At 35.8% G+C, this 20,590-nt stretch overlaps 1 protein-coding gene across 1 annotated transcript in view; it reads right to left on the bottom strand.

Moving 5' to 3' along the window:
• Positions 1-9,767: 9,767 nt before the first annotated feature.
• Positions 9,768-20,590, bottom strand: part of Oct-TyrR (Octopamine-Tyramine receptor) — a 63,073-nt gene continuing 52,250 nt past the window's right edge. The window contains exons 2-3 of the mRNA XM_028304336.1: positions 12,017-12,092; positions 9,768-11,915 (exon numbers count right to left, since the gene is read on the bottom strand). Coding sequence (XP_028160137.1) covers positions 10,316-11,752 — 1,437 coding nt within the window. The 5' untranslated portion in view covers positions 11,753-11,915; positions 12,017-12,092 and the 3' untranslated portion in view covers positions 9,768-10,315. The remainder of the gene's footprint in view (positions 11,916-12,016; positions 12,093-20,590) is intronic.

Here is a 20,590-nt window from a genome sequence, read left to right as displayed (position 1 = left end):
AAACTCCATACAAAGTAACGCACTGGTTATCGTCATAGTTAGATAGTTACCGTTAAAGTTAGGTGGTGCAACTCAGCCTAAGTGTTCAAAAAAGTTAGTTACTATTTACTATTTCAGAAACTGTGAAACCTGTGAAAATAGTTCTAATTCAAATTACGTAAACGATTCATCAGCAAAGTGGCTGAGGTTAACCCAACTTTAATACAAGTAAGCCCACTTCAAACGAATCTCGATATACAGCGCGGTTTGTTTTTGTTAAAGGCTCTTTGAAACAGTTTTCCCTAATTCTGCGATGTGTGAATTAGCTTAAAACGACAGAAATAAAACGCTTTAGCACGGTGCCTTTAAGGCTTTTTTATTTTAATTTCTCTATCTGTGAAATTAACGTTTATTTTTCTTACAAATAAATAGGCAGTGATGTGATAAATGATTAAGCTCTATCGATAGTATCATGACACGGTTAGTCGCCTGCTGGAAACACAAAAATTAATAATTTGTATGATACTGCCTATTTACCTGGTACGTATTATTCTTTTTTCCACACATCCCTCTAGTGTCACAGTACCATGATCAAAGGCCATGGCACAAATATTGATAGTTTTCCCCCAAAAACAAGGTTTTAAAATTCGAATCCCGTTACAAAATACATAATCGATACTCGATTGTTTTCCGTTACAACACTGCTTTGAGCGCAGACTGTTATTATTCGTATTTTACACGTTAACCCTTCAGATGAGCTACAGCCTAGCTCAAAATCATTATATGTACGTATAATAAAACGAGGTTAATACTCGCGAATTTGAAAAACGTTTATTCGGAACTGTTTTATTTCAGCATTTGTTCAGCATAATAATGGCCTTTTTACACATAAAATGGGACGGAGTATTAGTTTAAGTAGACACTTATAAGTCAAAAGAATATTTTGTTCCTATAGAACATGACAAAGCATAGACATTATAGCCAGCTTAAGTGTAAGAGTCTGTTAGTACCATCAACAGTACATATTGATGTGCTGTTGATAGTACATTTACGATTATTTACCAAAATAGCAACTGTTACATCTATGTAAGATCGCAATCTCTTACTTACAGCGAGCATCTAACAATGTACAGTGAGCTCATTCCTATAACAATACCACTTCCTATCATATGATTGAAGTACTACTCATGACGACCACGAACATACTGTCAAGAAATGACTGAGAAGTAAGAAGAAGATCATAATAACAATAAAGAAGAAGATAAAAGCCTAACAATAATTAAAATACATCACAATCCATATATTATGTCCTTTACTCCTAACAATACAGGATGGAATTTTGTAATGCCACCTGAAGGAAAAGTACTCTTAATATTGTAGATAGCCATTTTTTCTCAAAGAAAACATTCCTTTATTTTTGAAAAGAAATAGAACTGCAGTCAAAGATTTCCAAAAATTTGCTTGCCACACCCGGGAATCGAACCAACTAAAATCTGTTAAAAATTACACCCTGTATTTTTATGACATCGATCGTTAGGGTTAAGTATAAGGATGAAATCTCTCTAACAACCTTGATAAATGAAATGAAAGGAAAACCATAAAATTTAAAATTATTTTGATTATGTTACAGAAAAATGTATGGTTATGGTAGTGAATTTACGAAAAATTTTCGAAAATCTTGAATGCAGTTCTCTTTCTTTTCAAAAATAAAGGAATGTTTTCTTTCAGAAAGTTTTCTATCTACAGTATTAAGAGTACTTTCCCTCCAGATGGAATTACAACATTCCACCCTGTATACATCGCTATCCTTACTAGAAATTGCTTTCAAGCTTAAGCTACCGACAGCATATTGCCAATTAAATAATTTTCACATGTTGCGAATTTCTAATTAATGCGCATTATCGTGAACTGAAGTATTTTAATATCCTGCCCCACCGAGCCTCCTTGGTAAACTTTGAATGCGTAGTTCCCCCCATTGATAGTTGATATTGGTAATCACTGTCTAACTTACGCTATTGACAGTTATCATCAAATGTTATGGGTACCCTTCTGTGTACTACACTATCCATGGAAATTTCAATTGTTAACTGTTACTGACTGAATACATTGTTGGGGGAGAAATGGCCAATACCAAAATATATATAGTTCAAAGACATTGAATGAAATGAAATGTCCACCCACAAGGTGGACCGACGACCTGATAAAGGTAGCAGGAAGGCTCTGGATGCAGGCCGCTACTAACCGTGCGATGTGGAAGTCATTGGGGGAGGCCTATGATCAGCAGTGGACGTCCTATGGCTGAAATGATGATGATTGAATGAAATTATAGTTAATTGACATTTTTTCTTTTTATGAGCTACCACAACGATATTTTTCTGTTAAGGACAACAGCTAATAATACGTTAATTTAATTACAAATTATACAAATTGATTAACTATTATTGTTTTCGTAGCCAGACTATCGAATTATTATAGTTAATTGGAAACTAATCGCGTTTTAGAATGAAGTGTTCTTTTAGGTTTTGGTATTTTTAGTAATGGAATGACTGAAGTCAAATCGCCAAGAGAAATATTAATGAACGTTTGTAATGTAATAGCTTAAACAAATGCCCTAAAGCTTTGTTAATTGTCTTTAAATATATCGCTATCATGATAACGTTGAAAATTCAACAGCTACTGTATCAACAAAACAACTATTCCCGTACACCTGAAAGTCTACACATTCGTATATCTTATACAAAAGCAATCCGCTTTATTTCACTTACGTTTTTGTTATTCCAGCAACCTGGATCGTCCAGGCCTTCCCGGAGTTCACGGTTCGCTACGTACTCGTACATCCATTTGTTGAGCTTACCGAGAAGGATTTTTAACCTGATTTTTTCAACTGAGAGAACAATAAATTCAAGCATTCCATAGGTCAAATAAGGTTTTGTAGCAAACTGAGTTGTGTAGAGATGGGAAAAATATTTGATAGTTAGTTTTTTTAATGGTGATTGAGGGTTAAGTGGTAATAATTAAGTAACATATTAAATACTGTGACAAATATGATCAAACTATGCCAATTATCTGATGATAGACATCTTTTGCGTTGTAGGTATAGCGTAGCATCGCGCAGCGTGATTCGCGATTGTCACTAGCGCGACTCGTGCTTCAAGCATAAATTATAATTGTAGTTTTTTGCGCCTACTGTGCTACCACAGGTACTACTGAGAACTAAAAGTTGAACATGGAACACTTATTGACCTTAGCTACCCTAACAGGCTTTAAAAATAGAAGACTCATACCCGTTTTCACCATCAACCCCTAATTTTTAAGTGGCCCTTATAACACGGGTAACACATAACAAGAATTTTGTTTTCATAGGTGTCACTTAAAAAGTAGGGATTGATGGTGAAAACGGGCATCAATCGCACATTTTGTGGCCGCAAAAGTCAGAAACACTTCTTGGAACGTTCCACGCTTACTATTCGATATACTTACCGTCCGTTTGCTTAGTGCGGAGCTAACCCTAAAATGTTTGGCTATTTCTCATCGCCACGGTTCTCATCGTCACCTTCGTGGCGAATTTTATTTCTAACTTATTTCAACTTTTTGTAAACAAAAATTGTAGCGCTTGATGTGAAGATTATATTCTCAGTAAATCAGTCAAATAGTGAGTCTCGTTTGGAAGCTTTAACGTTTTGAATTTTTTGATGCCACGAAAGTGATTCTGTACTTCACAGCAATAATTTTTTCAAACTTTACTACTGTAAANAAATAGTTGTAATTGAAATTACGTAAACGATTCATCAGCAAAGTGGCTGAGGTTAACCCAACTTTAATACAAGTAAGCCCACTTCAAACGAATTTCGATATACCGCGTGGTTTGTTTTTGTTAAAGGCTCTTTGAAACAGTTTTCCCTAATTCCGCGCTGTGTGAATTAGCTTAAAACGACAGAAATAAAACGCTTTAGCACGGTGCCTTTACGGCTTTTTCATTTAATTCCTCTGAATGAAATGGGACGGAGTATTAGTTTATGTAGACACTTATGAGTCAAAAGATCATTTTCTTGCTATAGATCATGACAAAGCATAGACATTATAGCCAGCTTAAGTGTAAGAAAATATAAAAGAGTCTGTTAGTACCATCAACAGTACCTACATATTGATGTGCTGTTGATAGTACATTTACGAGTACCTATTTACCAAAATAGCAACATCTACGTAAGATCGCTATGATTAGCTCGATCTGCACATCGACTGTGATGTACTACTTACAGCGAGCATGTACTCACTACTACAAAAATAATAAACTACAATCGCTTAGTGATGTAAATTTTCTTATTCCTATAACATTACCAATTCCTATCATATTATACCAGCAGGGAGAGATAAATACTACTCATGACGATCACGAACACACTGTCAAGAAATGACTGGAAGTAAGAAGAAGAAGAAGATCATAAATAACAATAAAGAGTAGAGCCTAACAATAATCAAAATACATAATTATGTCCCTAATACTCCTAACAATACATAATACATACATCGCCCAAACCCCTTACTAGAAATTGCTTTGAAGCTTAAGCTACCGACAGCATATTGCCAATTAAATAATTTTCACATGTTGCGAATTTCTAACTAAGGCGCATTATCGTGAACTGAAGTATTTTAATATCCTGTCCCACCGAGCCTCTTTGGTAAACTTTGAATGCGTAGTTCCCCCCATTGATAGTTGATATTGGTAATCACTGTCTAACTTACGCTATTGACAGTTATCATCAAATGTTATGGGTACCCTTCTGTATACCACACTATCCATGGAAATTGCAATTGTTAACTGTTACTGAATACATTGTTGGGGGAGAAAGGGCCAATATCAAAATAGTTCAAAGACATTGAATGAAAGTATCTATCTATCTAAATATATAACTCAAAGGTCTGACTGACTGACATAGTGATCTATCAACGCACAGCCCAAATCACTAGACAAGTCGGACTGAAAGGCATGCAGGTAGATCTTATGACGTAGGCATCCACTAAGAAAGGATTTTACGAGACTCCACCCCTAAGTGGGTAAAACGGGATCAACGCGTACGAAGTGAATTGACATTTTAACTTTTTATGAGCTACCAAAACGATATTTTTCTGTTAAGGAACGGACAACAGCTAATACGTTAATTTAGTTACAAATTATACAAAAAAGTCGGCCGTTTGGTGTAGTGGTTCAGAACGGACTACTATGCCGAGAGGTCCCGGGTTCGATTCCCGGCCGGGCAGAAATTGAAATGATGAATTTTAATTTCTGTGACGGGTCTGGTATGTATAATATGTATGTATTTAAAAAAAAAGTATATAAGTAGTATATCCGTTAAGCTAGCACCCATAACACAAGCATTAAGTTGCTTACTTTGGGGCTAGCTGGCGCTGTGTGAAATTGTCCAAAGATTTATTTATTATTATTATTTATTTATTTTCATTAACTATTATTGTTTTCGTAGCCAGCGAATTATTATAGTTAATTGAAAACTAATCGCGTTTTCAAGGTATTAGAATGAAGTGTTCTTTTAGGTTTTGGTATTTTTAGTAATGGAATGACTGAAGTCAAATCACCAAGGGAAATATTAATGAACGTTTGTAATGTAATAACTTAAACGAATGCCTGTATTTAATTTAAAGTATTAATTAATTGTCTTTAAACATAGCTTCGCCAACTACATTAAAATCTCGTTCTATCACAAAAAGTTTCTCAGAAAGTCTAATTGAAAACAATAGATAGCACATAATAAAAATATATATTGCTAACATGATAACGTGGGAAATTCGAATAGCCAACGATATCGAAAGAACTATTCCCGTACACCTGAAAGTCTACACGTTCGTATCTCTTATACAAAAGCAATCCGCTTTATTTCACTTACGTTTTTGTTATTCCAGCAACCTGGATCGTCCAGGCCTTCCTGGAGTTCACGGTTCGCTAATCGCTATACATACTCGTACCTACATCCATTTGTTGAGCGCTGAGCTTGCCGAGAAGAATTTTCAACCTGTTTTTTTTCAACTGAGAGAACAATGAATAATAACATTCCATACTGAAAAAGTTTTTGTAGCAAACTGAGTTGTGTATGAGATGGGAAAAATATTTTATGGTTACCTAGTTTTTTTAACGGCGATTGAGGGTTCAACAGTAATAATTAAGTAACATATTAAATACTGTGACAAATATGATCAAACTATGCCAATTATCTGATGATAGACTACTTAACAGTACCTAAGTAAGGAGGTTAGGAGGCATATCTTTTGCGTTGTAGGTATAGCGTAGCATCGCGCAGCGTGATTCGCGATTGTCACTAGCGCGACTCGTGCTTCAAGCATAAATTATATGTAATTTTTTGCGCCTACTGTGCTACCACAGGTACTACTGAGAACTAAAAGTTGAACATGGAACAGTTATTGACCCTAGCTACCTTAACAGGCTTTAAAAATAGAAGACTCATACCCGTTTTCACCATTTACAACAACAACAACTTTTAAATGACCCTTTTATTACGGGTAACACATAACAGGAATTTCGTTTTCATAGGGGTCACTTAAAAATTAGGGATTGATGGTGAAAACGGGCATCAATCGCACATTTTGTGGCCGCAAAAGTCAGAAACACTTCTTGGAACGTTCCACGCTTACTATTCGATATACTTACCGTCCGTTTGCTTAGTGCGGAGCTAACCCTAAAATGTTTATCTTTACAGAGCCATTGCTTTCTTCGGAGCTAGTGCGAAACATTGGGCGGCTGATTTTGTGGAGTGCCTTCTATTTGCGAGATTGAGTGTGTGAAGGTTAGATGGATTCTTTATTTATCTGTATTGGTTTTGTACTGACTTACTGCTAAGGTTGTTGTTATGCGTGTCTACACGAAAACTAACGTTTTTCACCATGAATTTGAGCTTTACATTTTTGTTATGATTTTCATTTCAGGAGTTTTCAGATTTTGTGCTGTTGGTAAGTCATAAAAACTTATACATACGTATTAAAATCTTATTGTTTATCATGAAGCCAAAAAAATAATTTTCAGTTATTTTTTTACACAAGAATGCCTCTGGTGAGTGAGAGGCTTTACAATGATTATGCTAAACTTTGAAATATGTATTAAAAACTTTCCAGGAGTCAAAATTAATTTATTTTATTTCAAACCCCAAAAAACTGGCACCATTAACCCAGCTCCATAGCTGTTAAATTGTACTCAAGTTTGGTGCGCTCGATTTATTTTTATGGTCTCGTAATATCTTGATAACCAAGAGCTACTGAAGGTGAGAAGGACCTTGTAAAGTATTTTAATAAATTTTCATTAACTTGGATACCAAAACATTCATTATGTTTTCAATGAAATTTACCTGACCTTTATTTGCACCACTTATCACCAAAATCATTATTACATTCTGAGAACTTCATAGCTTTGAAATAAGCAGACGTTGATAGACAGCACAAAATGTTTCATTTTAACATTGAATTTATGTAATTAGTTACCTAGCCCTGATTTTATATTACAATGACGACAAGGGTTAAATAAATTCTGAAATAGGAATATTTAATCTGATACAAACCCATACTTACTTAAATATTAATGATTCCAGATATATAAGTTTTCTCCAAGTCCACATAGAGGTGCTACCTGCGACCTTCACCAAATCGTCGACCACCAAGTCACCGACAACAGCCTGCCAACACTATACATCTTAGGTGACCCTTGCATAATTAAAAAAATATTTTAAGTAGTCTACCTATATATTTTCTGCTCTGCTCAGCTCTACATTAATGTGGAGCTAAAATCATAATATCGATTTGTCTTTAAAAATCTATTGATAATATTATATTTTCCAAAGGAACAGAAGGCAATTAAGTTAGTGTATCGGTTCACGAACTTCGGGATCACTGCTGGCCCGCGAGGCTCTTAACGAGAAATCTATGGCGCGAAAAACTTATTTCTGGTTCAAGTATGAAGAGATAGCGAAAACTTTACCTTTAGAAAAGAGTTAATAAACATAACTTTATTTTAGATAAAAATGTAGAGCAGGTTTTTAATTTTAGTCTCATTAGGTACCTAATCGGTCTAAGTGTTTTTTATCTTGCCTCATCTTTCTTTTCAGACAAACAGGTCAATAACTCAAGCTACAACGTCCTTATCCTTACCAAATAAGGACTAAATACAGTGGATTACACTTAAGTCACCACCATGGAGAATACGTCTCGACAAATGAAGTTCTCGATGGGCTGCTCGTTGGACCCATGATCACAAGATGAAAGCTGACTTCTGCCAGTTTTACTGGCTAGATGGTGGCGAGAACTTGTTCTTTGTTTGGCTACCTGGGGGGAGAGTTACTCCAAATAGTGGACTGGTAGGTTGAAATGATTGTACAATGCATCCCTTTGGGAGTCGAACCCAGAATCTTCAACTCGAGATAATCGACAGGATCACTGAGGCCTGATTTCTTTCTCATCATCATCATCATCTCAGCCTTAGGACGTCCACTGCTGAACATAGGCCTCCTCCAATGCTTTCCATGTTGCCCGGTTGGTAGCGGCCTGCGTCCAGCGCCTTCCTGCTCGCTATCAGCGACTTTAGTTCTCCTTTCTTACTAACGCTAAATCCTGTTCTTTGCAACCAATCTCATTGATCAGCCCGACTAGGAAACAGTTCAGGAAGTCACTTAGCAAATTTGTGTCGTTTTCTCCATTAGATGGCTTTCCTTTTAACAGATTATTATCTTTTATTGGGCTATTTTTGATGGAAAAATACCTCAAAAAGTGTGCTTTGAAGTCGACGTTTTGTGTTTGATCCTTATTACGCTCTCGTGATACAAAATGTGTTTTTTTGTGTTTATCAAGTTTTCTTTGATGTGACAACATGACAGACGCTTTATAAAGGTAGATCTAATTAAGGAAACTTTTAGGTTCCAAGATATCTATTAAAAGCTTCACTTATTACGATTACGTTAGATTAGATAAGTATTTTTAAGGATAAGTACCACGCAATTTTGTAGACGTAGAATCTATCCAAATCAAATAACAATCGAGATAAGACCCTCGACATTATACGAGAGGAGATTATACGAGTAGATAATCCACAAAACTATGCATCATAGATTGAGTGAGGAATATACTTGATTGCTTCGATACTACAGGTCTACTCCGCTGTTTACGTAATTTCGACTATATCTGTAACCGTCACTCATATTGGCATCTCGCTTTGCGTGGTACGGATGGTAACATTCGAAAATTCGGATAACGTTTTTCGGAGTAACTCCAACTCCACCACTGACCCGGATTGTTCTCAAATATCAGATCGGAAGATATTAATCCTGACTGGTGAGATTATTATATCAATTTTATCCTTACTTTTTGTTTATGATTAATTTATCTTATTAATAACTTACCTAAGTACCTGCTAATTCAACACAAATTCATTTTTCTTAATTACTTCTCTTAATTATTAAAAGTTGTGGGTCAATCTAATTAATTTGCATGCCTTCTAAAACAACAGCAGTAATTTTGAATATGAGAAATGTTCGACTTATCTCTTTGCATACAAATGGAGGCATGTTTTAAACATGGCGCCGGGACGTGACGGCGAAGGTGTTCCATTAAACAAACAAACCAACAAACAGTTGAGTACTTTATTACAGTCCAGGAGAAACAACCAAACCGCAGAAATACTAATATCCCTTTTCAATAAGGGCTCAAATTATTTCAAAGGGATATAATACTTGAAAATTAACTACGTAAAAAAAATCTTAGTCTTATTTCTATTACGGTCGCCATTATAAACATTTCTGATTAGTATTTGACTTATTGTATGACTAGTAACTTTATACAAACATTCTATAATTTATTTACAACGGACAAAGATATGTATGTACATGTAAGTTTTAATTTATCGTCACAATCAGCGACTTTCGTTGGTACTATACTCGTTATCATTAAATTCGGTATCACGAAATCCATTATTTACAGAGAATAAATACATGAACTCTAACTACTGTGCTATGCACGATGTAACCGTTAAATATTTACAGAATACAATAAAACTTGTAGTGCTACGATGTTCACTCTAATATTAAATGCTTTCACGAGTTACATAATGACGATATTTTATATACAACCACACTACTTAAGCTTAAAACTTTTAAGACAGTCATTGAAATACATATTTATCTTAATAATTATCAATGATAAATTCACATAATCATATAACTACCAATGTTTCAAAACTTTAATTTGAGCAAATCAGCGGCTTTTGATAACTATACTCGAAGCACAAAACTAATTAATTTTACAGTCTTTGGCACACAACACATGCTTATTACGGTTTTATACAGAGCAGTTTCTTGAACGCGCGTCTAAAGTCCATATTAAATATGGTGTATATTAGAGGGTTGAGCGCAGAGTTCACGTATCCAAGCCAGGTAATGAAGTTAATGAATTTATTGGATAAGCAGCAGCTGGCGCAGAAGGGAATCACAAGGTAAATTACGAAAAAAGGTAGCCAACACACGACAAACACGCCCATTATGATCCCAAGGGTCCTGGCCGCGCGTCGCTCGCGCGTTAACGAGATACGTTGTTTTTCTTCGATGAACTGATAAACAGCGTTAGGTTGGTTCGGTTTTGCCCGCTTCTGGGGTTTCACCACCGGTTCTGCGGCTTCCAATAACTCGTCATCGTGTGTCTCCTTCGAATTACTCTCGGAAGACGTATTCCTATTCTCCATGTTATCCACCACATCTGTCACAGAATTCTCGTTGGACAAAATCGGTATGATTAATTTATTTTGTGACTTATCGTCCTTACTCCAATATCGCTTCTTTTGCTTTTTCTTAGGGGTCAATTTCCTCGTCCTCTTTTTCTTTTCATTGTCGGAAACTAAGCGTGTAACGCCTTGATGCTCGTTGTGGTTCGCTTCCGAGCTAACGGAGTCTTGGTCGTTCTGATCGCACTCTTTAGCGGTGAACCTATTCTGACCGCTTGATATCGTACTGATTTTTGTTGCCTTGGCCCGGTCTCTTAACCTTTTCTTTGTGGCCAGATAAATTTCGAAGTACACTACTGTCATAATAACTAATGGTATGTAAAATGATCCAGATGATGAGAAAACTACGAAGCCGGGTTGGGAAGTCAATCTACAGGGCGTATCAGGTTCGAACACGTCAGGCCAGTCGTTCCATCCGAGCAGCGGAGGGGAACTAATAACCAATGAAAGACCCCATACAATACCAATCATTAGGAGTACCCTTTCAAGTGTTCTCTTTTGTGCGTAATTTATGGGGTCCGTAATGGCCCAGTACCGGTCGAGAGCGATCGCGCACAGATTCAAGATGGACGACGTACAACACATTATGTCGCACGTTAGCCACATTTTGCACATATAAATTCCGAAGACCCATTGTCCTAAAATGGAGTAGGCTACGTTGAGAGGCAGTACTAATATAGCTACAGTCAAATCCGCAACAGCCAGCGAGACTATGAAGAAGTTTTGCACGATCCTAAGCGGTTTGTATGTAAATACGCTGAGGATTACCAGGATGTTCCCGACGATAGTGGAGATTATTATGAGTGTAAGTACTATGGCTGTGCAAATAGCCTCCCATTCGGGCACGGCTAGCGTGACGCCAAAGCTGCTCGGGTATTTGGGCTCGTCAGCGACGGCGCACGCGTCCTTATCATCGGCGATGACGTCATAAATCTCCGAATAATTCACCAGAGTGAAGTTTGTATCAACGTGCGTGTGTGTCTGCCCCATTTTGCCGCAGTTTATGGCTACATTTCACGTGGCGTTATTTGCGAACACATTAAAGTTTAACGCGGTTCTTGTTTCCGAATACTTAGCCGGAGCATGCCCATAATATTTCTTCGTTTGAGCAAACGTGATATCTTGATGTTTCATCCTCTCACATGCCATTTTTCTGTAACAAAAACAAATTACCCTTTCATGTGTAATCGAGAAATATTGTGGAGGTTTCGCTGGAGTTTCGCATCGTATTATGATGAATTGCGTTATTATTACCGTCTGTTTGATTTCTTTTCCAAGAGCTCCCATTTACGTAGATGTGCTGTGTTCATTTTTCAGAGGGCGGTCGAATCTGTAACAAAAGTTGACAGCCGTTAGAATGGGTTGAGTATTGTAATAAAAAGTTGTTTGGAAAACGTTTTGATTTCACACTTTTTGGTTTTTGATGAAACATTGTTCGTTTGAACTCGCGCGGATGGTTTTGTTTAATAGCTTTGGTTGCTGGGGGTCATAATAAAAACAAGTCCCTATATGCAGTTGACAGGGAAGGGTCATGATGAGGGCAAACGTGACGGACATATCTAAGCAGCGGCCGTCTGGTTTCGTTCAACGCCGTACAATGACTTTTGAAAAATTCTATAATGTACAATTTGTATAAATTTAAAATGACGTATAGTATTTTTACATGCCTATATTGCTTACATCTTCCTATTGTACGTTTTAAAATAATTATTAATAGAAAAATACTCATATTCTAACTACCAACCCGGAACGACTGTAAGAAGGTTTAAATCATTTTAAGATAACCCACGACCTTTAAACATTTTGAATAGCTTTACAGGCTTAGTTCCAAATCCAGAAGAGGATAATGCTTTTTAAATCTCGTAGCGTAGAGTCAAGGTAAAAGCTTTCAAAGGAAACGGAAACACGAAAGTATCGGTCACTTGGTGCTTGTTGGTCAAAAGCTAGAGAACTTTGTAGCTTCAGGTGAAAGCTTACAACTGTTAAACTCACCGTAAGTTGAGATTTCTTTTTTAAAGCAGCTTTGGATTTTTTTTTTTTATGTGATAGGAGGCAAAAAGGAATTTATCTAATATTTATAAACTACGTAAAGTATGGTTTGAATTTTGTATTCGAATACGACTTTAATAACGTTTAAAACCTTTACAGCTTGAAATACGTTTGACTTTTACATTAGTTCGACATCCAGCGTTGAACTTGCTTCAGAAGTTTTGCATTTCATCAAGTATTTAACAAGTCGTTGAACTTTCAATACATACTATACATATTACTTGAAGGGTAAAGTTAGGATTACACTGGCTAAAGAAGTTATATAATTTGGAAAAAGTTACAGGCATGCTGAGATATCAATGTCTTTCTGTATTATACCGACTTTGTCACCATTTATATTTTGTGCAGTGAAATCCGACCTATTGTAAAATGTGAATAGGTAATAATACTGTTTGTATAACAGGCTGAACTTTGATATAGTGTTATTCGAATAAAAAAAGATTTTTAAGAAGGATATTGTCCCAGCACACAGAATGTTAAAAGTTATGAATTGTAGAATTATAAACGTTGCATGTAAATTTCATAATTTCTCATGTTAGCGATAATAATAATATGTTTACCCAAGTACTTAGGGAACACCAAGAGCAGAAGATATAAAATATTTTAAAAGGTCAACTTAATACCAGCTTCCATTTTGACCTTAAAGCTTGAAACTCACTGAGACGTGGCATTCTTCCATGCAACTAACTCCCATTCAACGTTGCAGTGCACTCAGTGTCATACTCGCTTCGGGAATACCAATACTAATAAAACAAGCACAATGTGGGTTTATGCTTTAAAAATACCTTCTTGAAATGCAGTTAAACCACTGAAAAATGGATCAGTAAACCATCTTTAAAGCTTCATATCAGAATTAAAAACTTTTCAAACTAAGCTTTCGTTCGTTCGTTTCAGCCAAATGACGTCCACTGCTGGACAAAGGCCTCCCCCNCTTTTCAAACTAAGCTTTCGTTCGTTCGTTTCAGCCAAATGACGTCCACTGCTGGACAAAGGCCTCCCCCAAGGTTTTCCACAATGAACGGTCCTGCGCTGCCCGCATCCAGGCTCTTCCCGCGACCTTTACCAGATCGTCGGTCCACCTAGTAGGAGGCCTGCCCACGCTACGTCTTCCAGCCCGTGGTCGCCACTCGAGAACTTTCCTGCCCCAACGGCCATCGTCTCTACGAGCTATGTGCCCCGCCCACTGCCACTTGATTTTAGCTTAGAAACTAAGCTTTACCACCGTCATAATCTAAATCCCTTAGGCTGAGTTGCACCATCTTATTTTAACCGTAACATTAACCGGTGCTTTTCGTATGGAGTTTGACAGATTTTTGACGTTTGTCAAAGTTAAAGTAAGATGGTGCAACTCAGCCTTAATAACAGGAATGTACGAAACATGAAAAATACAGGTACATTTACAATTTATTTATTGTAATTTAGTAGGTACCATAAAACATTCACTAACGAAGTTGCCTGAGTACTCGTTTTGGAGACACATTGAACTATAATAATTTTTATGGTATAGAAAAAATACCTTTATACAGAAAATATTTTTTCCAAGTAAGCCAAAACATTATTTTTCCAAACATTCATATTTTCTTTGTTGGGTGTCACGGAGATGTTTCTGGGAAAGCCGGAAACTGTTTTTTGTACTGTTTGCGTACGTGAATGTGTTACATATTTGTACGTGCTACATTGACCTTAGACTACATACATTTTACTCTGTGTGGATAATAGAAAAGACTTGTCTTGAATTAGGGGAGACCAAGGTGAGTTGTAAAGGTGAGTTGTGACATTGACGATTTTTGAAAACCTATTAGCTCGCAACAGCGTGCATTTGTAAGCTCGAGACTTGAACAAAAATCTACTATTCTACTCTGCTACAACCTCGGTCTCCCTTACTTATGCTGAAAGAAACAGTAGACCCTAGTAACTTGCTTAACAAGAAAAAATTAATGAACAAAATTGGAGAACAAACTACAAGCTTACAATTTATTACATATGGAAAATGAACATTTCACATCCGATCTGAAACGAGAATTTCGTGTTTTTATACTTTATTTATTTACTCGAATGGTACCTGAACAACTAAATGAAATTCGTTGGCGGTGGCTGGCCAATGCGTTATACATGGAGGTTAATCGAGTCTACATATTTTATGTAGAGATAGTTCCTACCATATAGTTATTCGTTTCAACGTTTTCGAGTGCCTAAAAAAATATATTCCGTCATATAAAGATTGGTAGAGAAATAAAACATTTCCTGTGATGCTCTTTCAACACTGAACGATAGAGTCGGAAATTCAGTGAAGCAATTTTAAAAAATATTTTGAGGTTTTCCTATTTTTACTGAAATGTTACTACCCAAAAGCATACATTTCTCGCAAACATGTGGTAATAACTGTTTTCTAGTGCTCGATCCCATCGATATCCACTTTTAACAAAAAACTCGAGTGGAGTGCTTTGCTTTCTGTATAAGGTTTCTGATTTAAACCTAATTACTACGTATTTGTTTTTTATTTATGGGATTTACTTTGCCACTAATTGACCAAACCCAAACCACTGAACAGATTGTGCTAAAGTTTGGCACGCAGATAGTTATTATGACGTAAGCTTCCAATGAGAAAGCGTTTTCCCAAACTTTAATGCGGATGAAACGACGGGCAAAAGTTAGTGTATAATAATTTACTGACATTAAAATGTGTAGTAGCTCGTTCGTTCNAAAAAAAGGTAAAAAAAAAATTAAGCCACTAGGTCATGAAATTTGAAAAAATCACAAAATTAACGATAACTTCTAAACTACGAAAAATCGTAGAACATACATGGGGGTGAAATCGATAGGTCTAGTCCTCACCTATCATCTGCCTTCGGCTTGACACCTTACAAGAAACACCCTGTATAATGTACAATGTGTAAATTTAAAATGACGTATAGTATTTTTACATGCCTAATGCCAGTTTGCACCATCAATCCCTATAATTTTTAAGTGACATCTATGAAAACAAAGTTCCTGTTAAATGTTACCATAGGGGTCACTTAAAAATTAGGGATTGATGGTGAAAACGGGCATAAATTGCTTACTATCTTTCTATTTCATTCTTAAATAAAATGAGTATTAATTTGTGATAAGTAAATTACCAACATAAGTAATGACTGTAAGAAGGTTTAAAACATTTGAAGATAACCTACGACCTTTAAACATTTTGAAAAGCTTTAAAGGTTTAGTTCCAAATACAGAAGAGGATATTAATGCTTTTTAAATCTCGTAGCGTAGAGCCAAGGTAAAAGCTTTCAAAGGAAACGGAAACACGAAAATATCGGTCACTTGGTGCTTGTTGGTCAAAACCTAGAGAACTTTGTTGCTTCAGGTGAAAGCTTACAACTGTTAAACTCACCTTAAGTTGAGATTTCTTTTTAAAGCAGCTTTGGAATTTATCTAATATTTATAAACTACGTAAAATATACGAGTGTAATAACGTTTAATTAAAACCTTTACAGCTTGAAATACGTTTGACTTTTACATTAGTTCGACATCCAGCGTTGAACTTGCTTCAGAAGTTTTGCATTTCATCAAGTATTTAACAAGTCGTTGAACTTTCAATACATATGTATCTATATATATATAAAAAAAGTCGTGTTAGTTACTTCGCTTATAACTCAAGAACGGCTGAACCGATTTAGCTGAAAATTGTCTGGGAGGTAGTTTAGAGCCAGGAGAAGGACATAGGATACTTTGTATCCCGTTATTTATTGCCATTAAGGCGGAACAAAGTTCGCCGGGTCAGCTAGTTATACATATAACTTGGAGGGTAAAGTCGTGGTAAAGTCGAGGATTGCACTGGCTAAAGAAATTATATAATTTAGCAAAAGTTGCAGGCCTGCCGAGATATCAATGTTTGTCTGTATTACCAGGCCTGTTCATCTACGCGAGTTTACATCGAAAACAAAACACGCACGATGGCCCACCTACAGGATACTATTCGACAAGGCCTCACATACGAGCGAACATTGACTCACGCACGCGTATTCTTGTGTATGATGGAAGAAAATAAAGAAAATGGTGTACTAAATACTTAAAATACTGTGCAATATTTAACTGCCTAAATAATAATAAAAACACAGAATGTACTTTTTTATGTTGCCTCAAGACACTGAGAGGTAAATAAGTAGTTAATATTATTCATGATAATTCATGCTAAATCATGTATTTCCTCCGCCATTTTCCGCAGTTTGGCACCTCACGTCACATCATTTTACCGAAGTCAGCCCTATAGCTTCGGCGCAGTGCCGATCACTGACGTTTGTCAACAAAATGGTGCTTGACTCTTGAGACAGGCTAAATTACACCATATTGTTAACGGCATTGAGCATACATTTATTTAAATACATTCGCGAAGTAAAACTTCTGTACGTAGTACTTGTTGTAGTACTTATTATTATTCTGTGGTATTACATCGACTTTGTCACCGTTTGTATTTTGTGCAGTGGAATCCGACCTATTGTAAAATCTCATGTAAAATGTGAATAGGTAAATACTGTTTGTATAACAGGCTGAACTTTGATAAAGTGTTAATCGAATAAAAAAAGATTTTGTCACAGCACACAGAATGTTAAAAGTTATGAATTGTGGAATTATAAACGTTGCATGTAAATTTCAATTGTTTGTTTCCCTAATATAAATAAATAAAATGAAGTAAAAAAATTCATAATTTCTCATGTTAGCTATAATAATAATATGTTTACCCAAGTACTTAGGGAACACCAAGAGCAGAAGATAGTATAAAGTATTTTAAAAAACCAACTTAATACCAGCTTCCATTTTGACCTTAAAGCTTGAAACTCACTGAGACGTGGCATTCTTCCATGCAACTAACTCCCATTCAACGTTGCAGTGCACTCAGTGTCATACTCGCTTCGGGAATACCAATACTAATAAACCAAGCACAATATGGGTTTATACTTTAAAAAGACCTTCTTGAAATGCAGAAGTGAAACCATTTGAAAAATGGAACAGTAAACCATCATTAAAGCTTCAAAACAGTGCCTGAGTACTCGTTTTGGAGACACGTTGAACTATAATAATTTTGATGGTATAGAAAAAATTCCTTTATACAGAAAATATTTTTTCCGAGTAAGCCAAAACATTATTTTTCCAAACATTCATATTTTTCTTTGTTGGGTGTCACGGAGATGTTTCTGGGAAAGCCGGAAACTGTTTTTTGTACTGTTTGCGTACGTGAATGTGTTACATATTTGTACGTGCTACATTGACCTTAGACTACATACATTTTACTCTGTGTGGATAATAGAAAAGACTTGTCTTGAATTAGGGGAGACCAAGGTGAGTTGTAAAGGTGAGTTGTGACATTGACGATTTTCGAAAACCTATTAGCTCGCAACAGCGCGCTTTTGTAAGCTCGAGACTTGAACAAAAATCTACTATGTCACAACTCTACTCTGCTACAACTCACCTCGGTCTCCCTTACTTATGTTGAAAGAAACAGTAGACTCGTGCCCGTTTTCACCATCAATCCCTAATTTTTAAGTGAGCCCTATAAAAACAAAATGCCTGTTATGTGTCACCATAGGGGTCACTTAAAAATTACGGATTGATGGTGAAAACAGGCATAGGTGTGTAGACCTAGAAAACAGTAGTGTTTCTGTCAACTTTCTTAACAAGAAAAATTTAATGAACAAAATTGGAGAACAAACTACAAGCTTACAATTACATATGGAAAATCAAAATTACACACCCGATCTGAAACGAGAATGCCGTGAAATTTTTATACTTTATTTATTTATTCGCATGGTACCTGAACAACAAAATGAAATTCGTTGGCGGTGGCAGGCCAATGCGTTATACAGGAAGGTTAATCGAGTCTACATATTTTATGTAGAGATAGTTCCTACCGTAACGTTATTCGTTTCAACGTTTTCGAATGCCTAAAAAAATATATTCCGTCATAAAAAGATTGGTAGAGAAATAAAACATTTCCTGTGATGTCCTTTCAACACTGAACGATAGAGTCGGAAATTCAGTAAAGCAATTATAAAAAATTTTTTGAGGTTTCCCTCCCTATTTTTTACTAAAATATTAGTATCCGAAAGCTCACATTTCTCGCAAACATGTGGTAATAACTGTTTCCTAGTGCTCGATCCTATAGTTATCCACTTTTAAAAACTTTTAACTACTTTTTAACTGCAAAACTCGAGTGGAGTGCTTTGCTTTCTGTATAACGATTCTGATTTAAACCTAATCACTACGTATTTGTTTTTTAATTACTGGGATTTACTTTGCTACTAACTTAACTTAAACTTCAATGCGGGCGAAACCACGGGCAAAAGTTAGTGTACAACAAATTACTGACATTAAAATGCAAATATTTAAAACAAAAACCAATTTGTCTATTACATTTTCTGCTTTCATTACCAATTTAGTCTTTCTAAATACAATTAGTTATTCAAGCAATTGGCATATTAGTGATTGAAATGATATTTACTCTATGAATGTAAAGTCCAACGCACCTACAATTGAATATAGTCCAATGCAGTTAATACAATCTGAACTAGTATGAATAGTTTTGAACACAATTATTTACTGAAATATGGAGCTGATAATGTCAGATAAATTTTCGACTAATTAATTAACCTCACAACAAGCTAATGCGGGTACAAAATTGCTGCAAACTATGTTTTGGTTAGCCGAAATACCTTTATTGTTCACAAGGTTCTGCCCGAGGTTTTGCCCACCCAAAATTATTCAGTCAGAGACAGAATGTTTTTTTATAAATTTCCTTATTTCCTACCACGAGAAGTGACAGATTACCCATACGATATCTGAATTTGCCAGACTCAGTCTCTCATTAAAAAAAATCATTAAAATATTTCCGATGTACCTAATAAAGCCCATCAATATTTGTAGTCATTTTTAATTTCAGTGATTATCAGGTGCGATTACGGTCACATACCGTACATAAGAAATATTTAAGTCTAGCTTTTGATAGTTGCTTAGTCAGTAGGTATAACCTTAAATATTTACTACTAGTAGGTATGTATGGTAAACTGCCATTAGACGAGCTCCATCAGAAGTCGATAACGTTTAAATTTTCAACGAATATGCTAATCGAAACACTCGATCCACTGGGTGAACTGAAATAACATTATTTTGCTCGGCGAATACATTACGCAAAATAAAATACACCGTCGGAATAACAAATTGTGGAAACCGTCAAAAAAGCTGTTGTTGAATAAAATACGACCTCTTATTGTTTATGTTGCAAATTTATGAGACGCGTCGCTTAATATCATCCGTCGTTACTTTAAAAAGAGTCGGTTTTTATCGAGTACCCATCGTTGAGAGATCAATTATTCAAAGTACATTTTGCCTTCAATTGTTTTACATAGGAATCGATAGATCGCAGACACGAGTTTGATCTCAAATTGAGAACGGACATCTTGGAGAGTTTAGACATGATTCTCGGTATTTTCGACAACTTCAAAATTTCCAGTAAATTCAAATTAATTATAATCAGATCAAATTTATTAACAAATTGGAAACACGAGTAATTCACTTCACTTCAAAAACATCGATATACCTGTCTATAAATCCACGAACAACACTAAAGTAACCAAGTGAAATCCACAGTCTAGCCATTTGTTCTAAAATCTAAATGAATATCGACACTTCACTTGGTCTGTGGCCACAAGACACCAACTTAGTCACTCACATGATTGGATTCGTCACTTCTCACTCCTCGGACCTGGCTCAATTGGCTTAAACGGCAGGGCAACTCAAAAA

The sequence above is a fragment of the Ostrinia furnacalis genome, unplaced genomic scaffold (genome assembly GCF_004193835.3).
Source record: "Ostrinia furnacalis isolate ACB-3 unplaced genomic scaffold, ASM419383v2 OfSCF1416, whole genome shotgun sequence".
Lineage (NCBI taxonomy): Eukaryota > Metazoa > Arthropoda > Insecta > Lepidoptera > Crambidae > Ostrinia > Ostrinia furnacalis.
The sequence above is the reverse complement of the archived record's forward strand: the minus strand, read 5'-3'. Positions and strand labels throughout refer to the sequence as shown.